Source organism: Papio anubis, chromosome 12, assembly GCF_008728515.1.
Source record: "Papio anubis isolate 15944 chromosome 12, Panubis1.0, whole genome shotgun sequence".
Lineage (NCBI taxonomy): Eukaryota > Metazoa > Chordata > Mammalia > Primates > Cercopithecidae > Papio > Papio anubis.
In genome coordinates this window covers 13,424,374-13,436,471 of record NC_044987.1, presented here as the reverse complement: position 1 = coordinate 13,436,471, position 12,098 = coordinate 13,424,374, and the positions used below count along the sequence as shown (strand labels likewise).

At 45.8% G+C, this 12,098-nt stretch overlaps 1 protein-coding gene across 11 annotated transcripts in view; it reads left to right on the top strand.

The window, feature by feature from the left end:
- The window catches only part of TECTA (tectorin alpha), a 98,609-nt gene that overhangs the window by 21,257 nt on the left and 65,254 nt on the right, over window positions 1–12,098 (top strand). For 10 of the 11 annotated variants that reach the window (XM_017949013.3, XM_017949012.3, XM_009187515.4 and 7 more), the window contains 2 exons: window positions 3,024–3,436; window positions 10,558–11,128. In XM_017949013.3, coding sequence (XP_017804502.1) covers window positions 3,024–3,436; window positions 10,558–11,128 — 984 coding nt within the window. The remainder of the gene's footprint in view (window positions 1–3,023; window positions 3,437–10,557; window positions 11,129–12,098) is intronic. The other variant, XM_031652861.1, reaches the window with a different exon arrangement.

Here is a 12,098-nt window from a genome sequence, read left to right as displayed (position 1 = left end):
CAGCAAGCCATTGCATCTTTCTGAAAAACATTTTAAGAGTGCCATTGAAATGCCAGCCACTCTGTGAGGTGCTGGAGATAAAGCTGCTCTAGCTGCCCATGACATTACTATGGTAGAGGAGACATAGCCATGGGAACAATGATGACACAGCATAAGACATATTATGATAGACACGTGTGTAGGGTACTGTGGAAACACAGAGGAAGACCATGGGAAAAGTGTTTCCAGACCTCTGAGGAAGTTTTGGATAGGAATGAGGAGGTGCCCTTACCCCCTCAGATAGAAGCTTGGACTGCTGCTTGTCTTGGCAGCCCTGGGAGGTCTCGGGGTTCTTTCTTGGCTCAGCTTCAATTTGTTGTTTGTGTTGTTGGTGTTATTGTTTGTTTAGGAGACAGCGTCTCTCTCTGTCACCCAGGCTGGCTAGAGAACAGTGTCATGATCATAGCTCACTGTAACTTTGAACTCCAAACTCCTGGGCTCAAGTGATCCTCCCACCTCAGCCTCTTGAGTAGCTGGGACTGCAGGAACCACCACCATGCTTAGCTAATTTTTTATTTTTTGTAGAGACAGGGTCTCAGCATGTTGCCCAGGCTGGTCTTAAACTCCTGGCCTCAAGCCATCATCCCATCTCAGCCTTCCAAAGCACTGGGATTAAAGGTGTGAGTCACTGCACCTGGGCTCAATGTGTTTAATATACAGAAAAGCCACATTCACATGGTCTGACACACCTGTGCCCTCTGCCCCATTCCCTGTGCTGTGATTAGTGCCTCTGCTCTAAGGTAGGTCATGTGTGAAGATGGCCTGCCTGGGCTCTTGCCTCTGTGGACTCTGTAAAATCCCCCATGTTCAAAATAACAAATAAATGTTTTGCAGCTAAGCTGGTATTAACTGGATAGGAAATAATCTAGTTCCAGAGCTCATTAGGATTTGAGATTGTACCCTCCTCCCCTACAGAGTATAAATACAGCATCACTTAAGGTCTGTGAGAGATAGCAACTCAATACCACATTCCCTCCCTCCCTTGTACAGCCTGGACCAGGGGCCTGAGAAGTTGCAGACTCTTACCCAAATACCTCTTCCGCTTGTCCAGGCATCACAGAGATGACTGACTATGGCCATACAACATGAGTGCCCAGTGACAGCCTCTTACCTGAGTCCTGGGAATGAAATGCTGTGATAATAGAAAACATTGGCTTGCAGAGCTGTGGAATTGGTCAGATGCCAGCTGTGTACACAGTCTCCACTTTGACTTCATTCTTTTCCTCCTGAGTTATAGGTTTGGGTTTCATATCCAGGACGAATTCAATATCCTTATATAGACTGCTATGCATTTTTATGTGCCTCTGGGCATCTATCAATCTAATGAGATTGGGATTTGGCCTGGGGTATACAGGGGAAGTGTTCCATAGAGCTGGTTTATTATATCATCATTCCACAAACAAAATTATCTCAAAGAGTCTACCTTTTGGTCCAAACCCCCTCTATTCAAAGGCATTTTCCTCTCATTTATTGAAAGCCTGAAAAAGCAGGGCCTGGAAATGATGCTGAGTGGAGGCTGTCACAATACATACAGCCCTGAACTAGTGCCAAGGAGTGCTGAGGATTGAGGACCTGTTTTCAGGGCTGATGCACATGACCTATTGGGAATGTGACTAAATCTATTCTCTCATTTTTCAACTCTATTCTCAACAGGTATAAAATAGAATTGCCTGTTGAAACGTCATTGTTCCTGTTGGGCAGATAGAGCCAAGACTGTTACCGATGCACCCGCACCCCCGACTTGGGTTAACCTTGCAGCCTTGTGCTATTCACTCCATAGTCAGTTTTATAAAAACTCGAGATGTTATTTACATTTCTTAATGCTGTGTCTTTGATACTTGCCTTTTCAGACATTCTTATTTTACAAGTGCTTCTACTTCTATCAACCTGTGTCAACTTTTTTATAGCATCACTGTTCCCTGTGAGACAAGGATGAGAAACAGCAGTATCCGCATTTTACAGGTTAGAAAAACAGACAGGTGGAAGTTGAGTGAGTAGTCTTGGAAATTGATTGCAGATTTGTGACTGCTGCTCAGTTCTCTTGACCCCAACCCCCCAGCAAGGACTAGATCACAGCCCCCAGCCCAGAAATGTTTCTATTTCAATTAAAGGTTGATGTTAGCAACCAGAAAATTTCCAAGTTTTTTGGTGGGGAGGTCATTTATTTATGGAAATGATTTTAAAGACTACACTTCTACCAAAGACAAAAGTGTTTTTAAAATTATCACATCCCTTCAAACCATTCCCCTCCCCTTTCCTCATTCTCTTCCTGACCTAGAATTTGTCAAGAAGGTCTGTCCAGTGCATAGACAGAGAGGAATCCTGGACTTGGACAGGGCCCTAGAGTGGGAAAGAAGACAATTTGTGTAGGTGTAAATCCTGCCTAAGCAGCATCTGCAGGATTCATGAGCCTTTAAACGTGCCAAGAAAGTGGTCAGCGCTTTCCAGAATCTTCCCAGGGAGCTTGGGATTTATACTCATACATCTGACTCCTGATTAGTGCTATTGACCTTTTCCGGCACATACTGGGCCCCCAACAAATGTCTGTTAAATGAATGAACAAATTAGCAAACAAACAGTGTTGCTGAGTAACCTGGGTAAACTGGCTCTTCCTTCGGAAGAAAAGGCAGGAAATGACTTCCAAGTGTCATACCCTTTTCCATGGACTAATGATAATGTGGTTTTCCTTGAATGTGAGTTTGCTCACCAGCCATGGAGATAATAATACCAAGAGCTTAGACTGGATTCAGACAGACTCCGCTTGGAATCCTGGCTTTCCCACGGAGTTGCTGAGTGATCCTGGATGAATTACTCAACTTCTTTTAAGCCTCAGTTTCCTCATTTGTCAAATGAGGGCGACCATACCTCCCTAACAGGTTCTTACGTGGATTAAATGGTATGATGGAAGTAAAGCATTTAGCCCAATGCCTGACACACAGGGTAAATGCTCAGTAAATGTTGGCTCTAATGTCATTATTCCCCAGGACAGTTCCTTCGGCGAGGGGAGGTGTTTTGGGAAGACTTGAACTGCACCATCAAGTGCCGCTGTCTGGATTTCAACAATGAGATCTACTGCCAGGAGGCTTCTTGTAGCCCCTACGAGGTGTGCGAACCCAAAGGCAAATTCTTCTACTGCAGCACTGTGGAAACCAGCACGTGCGTGGTGTTTGGGGAGCCACACTACCACACTTTTGACGGCTTCCTCTTCCACTTCCAAGGCTCCTGTGCCTACTTGCTGGCCCGACAGTGTTTGCAGACTTCCAGCCTCCCTTTCTTCAGTGTAGAGGCCAAGAATGAACACCGCGGGGGTTCAGCCGTCTCCTGGGTGAAGGAGCTCTCAGTGGAGGTGAATGGCTACAAGATTCTCATCCCCAAAGGAAGCTATGGAAAAGTCAAGGTGAGACCCTCTCTGTCCTTTACGGGGAAATGGAGAAGCTGGAGATTCTTCAGCCTAGGGAAGACTTCCCCAGATCTACTGGTTCTGCTGTTTGTCTCTCTACAGTGCCAAAGAGATGCACAGCTCTCCCTGCCTTGCAAATAGCTTGTAAAATACTTTACTGGGCCAAATTTTATGTGTACAAGAGCTATCCTAAGCTCTCTCCTCAACATGTCTATCTGCTTTTAAACTTAGAGTACATTTATATTCCTAGTTCCCTCATAAACACTGGTAGACACACACTCACACATACACACACACACACACACACACACACACACACGCACAGCTCAGAAAAACTGGAAAGAGTTTCTCATGGTCCTGGCTTGCAATAATTGTAGCCACATAGCCATGCCCTGTGGATGGTGCAAACGCAATACAAACCCCCAATTCACTACAGCCTTTGATTAACAATCCTTACGCCACCTCAGCCCCAATTCTGTTTGCTCAAGAGCTGCTGCTTCATTTTCAGAGAAACCTCCAAATCGATTGATGTCTCCAGAAACACCACCTGTGCAGGCACCTGGATTGGCTTTGGTGACTTCCTTAGTGAGGCTTGGCTGGGAAAGTCCCATGAAAGCTCTGCCCAGACACCCCTTGAATAGAGTCCCCAACTCCCACCTAGAATAACAGAGAAGAACATGGGTCTCTGCTGGCCAGTTTAGCATATGCAAATGATTCCTGTCACTGTCCACCTGGATTTCAAGCAGGGACATCAACAAAAAAGAGAAAGCAAAAAGCTACTAGCAATTACTCAATTTGTGCAGGCCCCAATTTTCATAATGTTAATCAAGACCTTGTTGCAACCGTGTATTTATTCAAGCTGTAATAACCAAGACCACAAGGGGTTGATTGCTGCAACCCCGTGCAATCCTTAATCCCCATGCATGGAGGTCATTACAGAGATTACAAACCAGAACTGATGCCAATGCAGGGATTTCTTTCATTTTTTGAAAAATGTGTTGTAGTTTTAATTGATGTAGCATGTCCAACAAAAGGCAGGGCCAGGGAACTAATTCCACTCTTTCTGGCTCTGCCTTTCCCAGGTCTGTGCAGTTTATCAGTCTCATAATGAGGAAAGTGAGCTATTACTGTGGTTGAAATGCCAGTGTGCTTGCTATTTGGTTAGTCTCTCTAGGGACAACTCTGTATATCAAATCAAGGCTAAGAGTTCAGATACAGAAGTTTGGAGATTTTCCCTTTTAAATTTATATTGTGCTGTTGAGCACTATACTTATCCTTGTAGATAGATGCTGGCATTTCAAGCTAGAAAAATTTTTCACTAGCTTCCCTCTACTTTCCTGTATTTGGGGATGATGTGTATGATACCAGTAGTTGAAAAATAAAGCTTCATGCTTTATTCCTATTTTGTATTTTGATTAAAATTCTTTTTCATTCTCAGTCAGATTTTTTTTTTTTTTTTAGAAGGAAAGGGACACCGTCATTTCTTTCAGGCCCAGCAGCTCTGCTAATTTTGTGTGGCTGTGTTCCATCGTCCAAGCATAGGGCACGGATTCCTCAATTTTCTGTAGCGACAGGGAGATGTGGGTGTGAATGTAAATGTTTCAGAAAGAAAAGGTTATGTGACTCCAACTGCAAGCTAACAATGGCTTCCTTTTCCTTTTGCCAAATGGTTTCCAAGCGTCTCTGAATACACCTGCCCTGCTGGGGAGAGAGTGGTTTGGTGGATGGCAGAGCCCTGACCCAGGGTGATATGGGGACAGGCAGGGAGAGGGCTGGGAAGCAGGAAGGAGCCTGAGATGCCGGGAGGCAGCTGACTTCTTCAGCCACGCTGTGCCAGGTTAGAAATGGCCACTAAGATCTGTTCTTCCAAAACACAGACCTCCCTCCTCCAGCGCTGTCTTCATACGCTGGGATTAGGAGCTGAGTTCTGTACATGGATTTTCCCCCATTAAACTGTTCTCAAATAACAAAATAAACAGTTTAGGATTAGATTTGCCAGTGGGACCAAAGAAAGCCAGCATAAGTAAAAATCCATCTAGAAGAAGCATCTCTTTCTAGCTAATATCAGTTCTCATCTTTCTTCCCCACATGAACACCAGTAGTTTAGGGTGCTCCAGTGAAAAGGGAGCCAAGGCCACCAGCCCACAGTGATGAGCAGCTTGAGCTCTGGGGCTGGACCTGTTCAAATCCCTATGCCACCACCGCCAGCTGAGTGGCCTGTTTGAGCTCCGTTTTCTTTGTCTGTGAGACGGGGCCCTCTAGGAGGTAGGGCTCCTGGGCTGTCGCTGGCCCTGGCGGCCTGTCCTCAGCACTGGTATACAGGCAGCAGGGAGAAGTGGAGAAAACCTGGCTTTGGAGCTCGACTAGGAGGACTCAGGCTCTGTCACTTGCAAGTCACACCAGCCCCGATCCTCAATTTCCTCATCTGTAAAAGGAGAAAATGATAAGGACCTCCTAAGACTGTTACAAGAATTAAATAGAATAGCCACAGGGCAATGTCCAGTACAAAGTCTGGCACACAGTACATGCTCGGTGCATGCTGGCTCCCTATGACTATTCCCATGGAACTTTCTTTCAGTTCCAAGACCTATGCCTCTGTGACTCCACTTCTCTCTCCTCCCCCTGCCCCCACCTACATCCTGGGAGAGGTACTGTGGAAGAGGGAAATGGCCAGAATGCAGGCAGAAGAAAAGCAAGCAAACAGGCGAGGCTTATCAGCTGTCTGCTAACCATAGGTTGAGGACAGGGTCAGAGGAATGAAGCAAGGAATTACACTTGGGGACAAGAGTTCTCTGGGATCTCCTGCTCTAAGCACTGTGGGACACAAGGACAATGACTCTATAGTGAGAGTGAAAGGGGGTGCAATAAATAAAAACTTATGCCAGAAAAAAAAAAGGTATGAACTGGAACATTACTGACACCCACAGTCACCCAGGTGTCAGGTTAGCCTGAGTGTGACAAGAACAGAGGCAGGGAAACTGGGGTCCTGGGGGTTGTGATGGTGGGGGGACTGTAGAAATATCCAGAGCCAGCCTACCCCATGGCTTCTGCTTTGGGACACAATAAGACTGTGCCCCTTGTTAGCAGGAGCTTAAGTAAGAGCAGAGGAGCCCACTCAGCAGTTGACGTATTTGACATTCATAATTATACCAACATTGGGGAAGATTTCGCCTTCCACTTATCAGCACAGAACGATGGATAAGTGTTCAGCGCTCTTACTAGCTGACCTTCCCTATAATATGGATCTTCTCTCCCTTTTCTCTTATGGTAGGAAAAACCATATTGTAGGCAAGGTCAGCTAGTAAGATTTGGCTAACCCTCTACCTAGGAGATAGGAATAAATAAATCAAGTCCTTGGTTTTTCTTTCTACTTCTAGTTCTCTGCAGGATGGTTTATTTCTCAAGCTTATTTTCTTATTCCCTTCCCCCATTGCTATGATCTAAATATCTGTGTTCCCCTCAAAATTCATATGTTGAAATTCTAACTCCTAAGGCGATGGTATAAGGAGGTGGGACCTTGAGGAGGTGATTAGGTCATGAGGGTGGAGCCCTTATGAATCGGATTAGTGCTCTTAGGAGGCCAGAGGGAGCTCATTTCTTCTTTCACCACATGCGAACACAGCTGGAAGGTGCCATTTATGAACCAGAAATTGGGCTCTCGCCAGACAATGAATCTGCTAGCCCCCTGACCTTAGACTTCCCAGCCTCCAGAACTGTGAGAAATAAATTTCAGTTGTTTATAAGCTACCCAGTTTGTGGTATTTTGTTCTAGCAACCCAAACATATTAAAACAGAAGATTGGTACCAGGAGTGAGGTGCTGCTGTAATAAATACCTAAAAATGTGGTAGCAGTCTGGGCACAGTGGCTCACACCTATAATCCCACCACTTTGGGAGGCCAAGGAGGGCAGATTGCTTGAGCTCAGGAGTTCAAGACCAGCCTGGGCAGCATGGCAAAAGCCTGTCTCTCCAAAAAAAAAAAAAATATATATGTGTATATATATATATAGCCAAAATAGCCAGGTGTTGTGGTGTGCACCTGTAGTCCCAGCTACTCAGGAGGCTGAGGTGGGAGAATCACTGGAGCCAGGGAAGTTGAGGCTGCAGTGAGCCATGTTTGTGCCACTGCACTCCAGCCTGGGAGACAGAGCAAGGCCCTGTCTCAAAAAAAAAAAAAAAAAAAAAAAAAAAAAAAGTGCTAGCATCTTTCGGTAATTGGTAGAGGCTGGAAGAGTTTTTAAGTACATTCTAGCAAAAGCCTACATTGTAGTGAATGGACCATTAAGGGTGATTTTGGTGAGGACCAACTACTAATCCATAGAGACAGAGAGATGCATGTGGCATCTGCCACGGTAAATGTTGGAAGGGATGCGCAGACCATCATCTCATCTCCCAGACAACTCAGAAAGTAGCAACAATGATGACAGGTAAGACCCTTGTTTATCTGATGTGCCAGAAATCAGTGTGGGTCCAGGACACCCTGGAAACTTTATGTGCACTTAGAGTCAAGCCCACTGAGGGCTGTTCTAAGACAAGTTATTCTATCCCAGCCCATGAGCATGAGTGTCTGTAGGTGCTAGGCATGGTGAGTGTGAAAAAGAAAATTAACTCTCTCTTTGAAGCTTATCAAGCCACTTACTCACCCGTACTGGATGCCTGGGGCTCACTCTTGATTCTTCCCTCCTTTCTCATGCCCCATTGCAAAACCACCACATCCAGCTGTGTGTGTTCTATAACCTCATCCCTCCCTCTCATGTCTGCAGCTAGTTTAGGCTCTCATCCTCATCACCTCCCTGGACTCCTGCAGCAGTTGCCTGTCTGGCTTCTCTGTGTCTAATCTCAACTTCCTTCAGTAAGTTCTTCATGCTAGCCAGAAGGGGCTTTCTAAAACACAAATCTGATGATGTCATTCCCTTGCTTAAGAGCCTTCACGGGCTCTCCCTACAGAATAGAAATCCAACTTTTGTTTTGTTTTTAACGTTGGCTTAAAAGGCCCTCCAAGATCTGTTCTCAGCACAGAAGCCAGAGCGATTCTTTTAAAGCAGAAGTCAGATCATGCCGACCCTTTTCTTTAAATACTCCCTGGGCTGTCCGTCTTGCTCAGAGCCAAAGCCAAAGTCTTTACAATGGCCGACAGGCCCTGCTTGTTCTGGCCGCTCTTCTCACTCTGACGTCATCTGTTGCTGCCCTCTCCTGCTGTCTCTCTCCAGCCACACTGTCCCCCACACACCTTGTAATCCTGGGAGCGCCCAGGTATGCTCCCAACCTAGGGCTGCTGTCCCCTCCTCAAGAGCCAGTCTCACCCCAGATAACCACATGGCTTGCTTCCTTATCTCAGATGTCTCCTTCCCAAGGATGTCTTACCTGACCACCCTATTTAAAATTAGAAACCCTTTTCCTTAGCACTATTTATTTATTTATTTATTTATTTATTTTATTATACTTTAAGTTCTAGGGTACATGTGCACAACATGCAGGTTTGTTACATATGTATACATGTGCCATGTTGGTGTGCTGCACCCATTAACTCGTCATTTACATTAGGTCTATCTCCTAATGCTATCCCTCCCCCATCCCCTCACCCCACAACAGGCCCTGGTGTGTGATGATCCCCTTCCTGTGTCCAGGTGTTCTCATTGTTCAATTGCTACCTATGAGTGAGAACATGCAGTGTTTGGTTTTCTGTTCTTGCGATAGTTTGCTGAGAATGATGGTTTCCAGCTGCATCCATGTCCCTACAAAGGACATGAACTCATCCTTTTTTATGGCTGCATAGTATTCCATGGTGTATATGTGCCACATTTTCTTAATCCAGTCTGTCACTGATGGACATTTGGGTTGGTTCCAAGTCTTTGCTATTGTGAATAGTGCCGCAATAAACATATATGCCTTAGCACTTTTTAAAAAAGTATTTCCTGCTCTTTATTTTTCTGCATTAACACTCATCTGACATAAACGTTTTACTCATTTATTTTGCTTGTTGTTGGTCTCCCTAGCTAAAATATAAGTTCCATGAGGCAGAGATTTTTGTTCATTTCACTTGCTGCTAATCCACAACTCTTAGAACAGTGCTAGGTACACAGAAAGGCCTAAATACATACTTGTAGAATGAATGGACCTTGCGTCTACCTCCAGCCTCATTTTCAGCCATCTCTTCCCTCTGTAGTCCAGTAACACCTCAGTGTCTGCCCCCCAACCCCACCCAGCTGTTCCTCACCCTCCTGCCTCTGCTCTCTTGTCTTGGATTTCTCTGCCCTTCCCCGACTCTTCCTTTGGCCACTTCTGTTTATCTTTAAAGACCCAGGTTAGACTTAACTGCTTCTAAAAACTTTACGTGATTCCCCTACGCTGGATTCAACGTTCATTTACTGCTCTCCCATTGTATCCTCTGTTGACTCACAGTTAAAGATTATGCTGTAAGTATCGATGCATGTCCCTCTTCTTCAGCAGACTGAGGGCTCCTTGAGGGGCAGGGGCAATTATGTTTTTTAACCCTTTACATCTCAGTTCCTGACATAGTGCTTGGTACCTAGCAGGTGTTTAAATGTGTTGTTGAATGGTTACATGACGTAGTTCTGATACAAGGAAGTTATAGAGTACAACACTTGGAGAATACTACATCAGGACAGGCTGAAAGCTAAATGGTGTCCAGCAGTGGACCCAGCACACACTCGAGCTGAGAGTGGGGTCGGGAGGACTAAAGGCAGGAAGAGGGTCCTGGAAAATGCATGACTTAAGCTGAGACTTAAAGAATGGATATTTAGAGGAATGCAGAGGAAAAGGGAGGTGACAGGTCTTTGAAGAAAAGATTTGAAGCTAGCCAAGAGCCAGCCAGGAAAGGTTGACAACCAGACGGTCCCCAGAGGAGTCTGTAATGGCACTCGGTATGCCACAGCAACCACAGCCCATATACACAGTGCTTGGGCTGGCCCACAAGCAGCTGTCTCCATTTGCCCCCGGGCCTTTGTCTTAATCAGACGGAAGCCTACTGGAGCCTGGACCATTTAGGTGGCTTCTTTCTGGAGTGTTGAGTTGCTTTGCCTTCCTTTCCTGATCTCTGCTGGAACCCAGTGCCCGGGCGCCTGCTCACCTGCCTTTCACTATTACTGTTGTTGGCAGGTTAATGACCTAGTGACTTCTTTGCCCGTCACCTTAGACTTGGGGACAGTGAAAATCTACCAGAGTGGCATGTCTACTGCCGTGGAAACAGATTTTGGGCTCTTAGTGACTTTTGATGGCCAGCACTACGCCTCCATTTCCATCCCAGGCTCCTATATAAACTCCACCTGCGGACTCTGTGGAAACTATAATAAAAACCCACTGGATGACTTCCTCCGCCCGGATGGCAGGCCGGCCATGTCTGTCCTGGATCTGGGAGAGAGCTGGCGTGTGTACCACGCGGACTGGAAGTGCGACTCCGGCTGCGTGGACAACTGCACCCAATGTGACGCTGCCACTGAAGCCCTCTACTTTGGCTCTGACTACTGCGGCTTCCTCAACAAGACAGATGGGCCCCTGTGGGAGTGTGGCACTGTTGTGGACCCCACTGCTTTTGTGCACAGCTGCGTGTATGACCTGTGCAGTGTGAGGGACAATGGCACGCTCCTCTGCCAAGCCATCCAGGCCTACGCTCTTGTGTGCCAAGCCCTTGGCATTCCAATCGGAGACTGGCGAACCCAGACTGGGTGTGGTAAGCTGGCATCCCATCCCCATGACAGGTCTCTCTTGTGTAGGGGGCAGGGATAGGCTTTGGGGGCTCCTCCAAATGTCCTTGTTAAGACTTGTGACCCAAGAATGAAGGGGAGGTTGAAATTGCACAAATTACAAAGAACGAATTGTGAAAGGATCTTTGCTTTTGCCCCCACCTAATACCACAGCCGGGAAACAACCCATTGATGAACATACCTGGTCTGGAAACATGGAAGGCATGGCAGGAAGTCCCATAGCAGGGGATGGCAGCTCCAGAGTTGAGTGAGGAGGTGGGGTGTCCAGAGGGGGAGGTGGCTACTTTTTAGGCTGTTGAGTTAATGCAGCTGTGGGCCTGGGTCATCAAAACTAGCCCTTGGGAAAACAGCTCACCTCCCACATGGAACCTGCAGCAATTGTTCCTTGGCACTTTCTTCTCCACTGTTAGACCCTTTAGGGTTTTTGCCCTGCTGCTGCTGTAGATGAGCAGTACAGCATATGAGTAAAGAAACCCTTTTTCTTAAATGTTAGGAGTGGTTAGGAAAAGCCCCAACTTTGAGGGAAATCCTGGCTCTTTTGAATCACACTTTTGGATTAAGCATTTTCTACCATTTAGTTATCTCATTATTTTTTCCTTGTATCCCACTTAAATATGTATTTCTTTTGCTAGTTATACACAGTTTAAAAACAAATAGATTTCGTTTCCTTCTTAGTCCTTGGTTTTCTCCATATGAGTAAATAGAAAATTGTAATCCATGCATTTGAGAGTACTAGAGAGGTGAGAAGATGTAAAGGTTTCTTTAAGTTCCAAGGCTAGGGGGAGAATTCTTCTTATCAGTGTAAGTTGGAGTCACATAAACCATCATGTATCAGATTCAGTTCTTAAGAGTTTTGGTCAAACTACAATACAAGCAACTGTATTCTTGCTGTGTGACTGACCAGCCTCTCTTATGACCAGAGCATCCATATTGGAT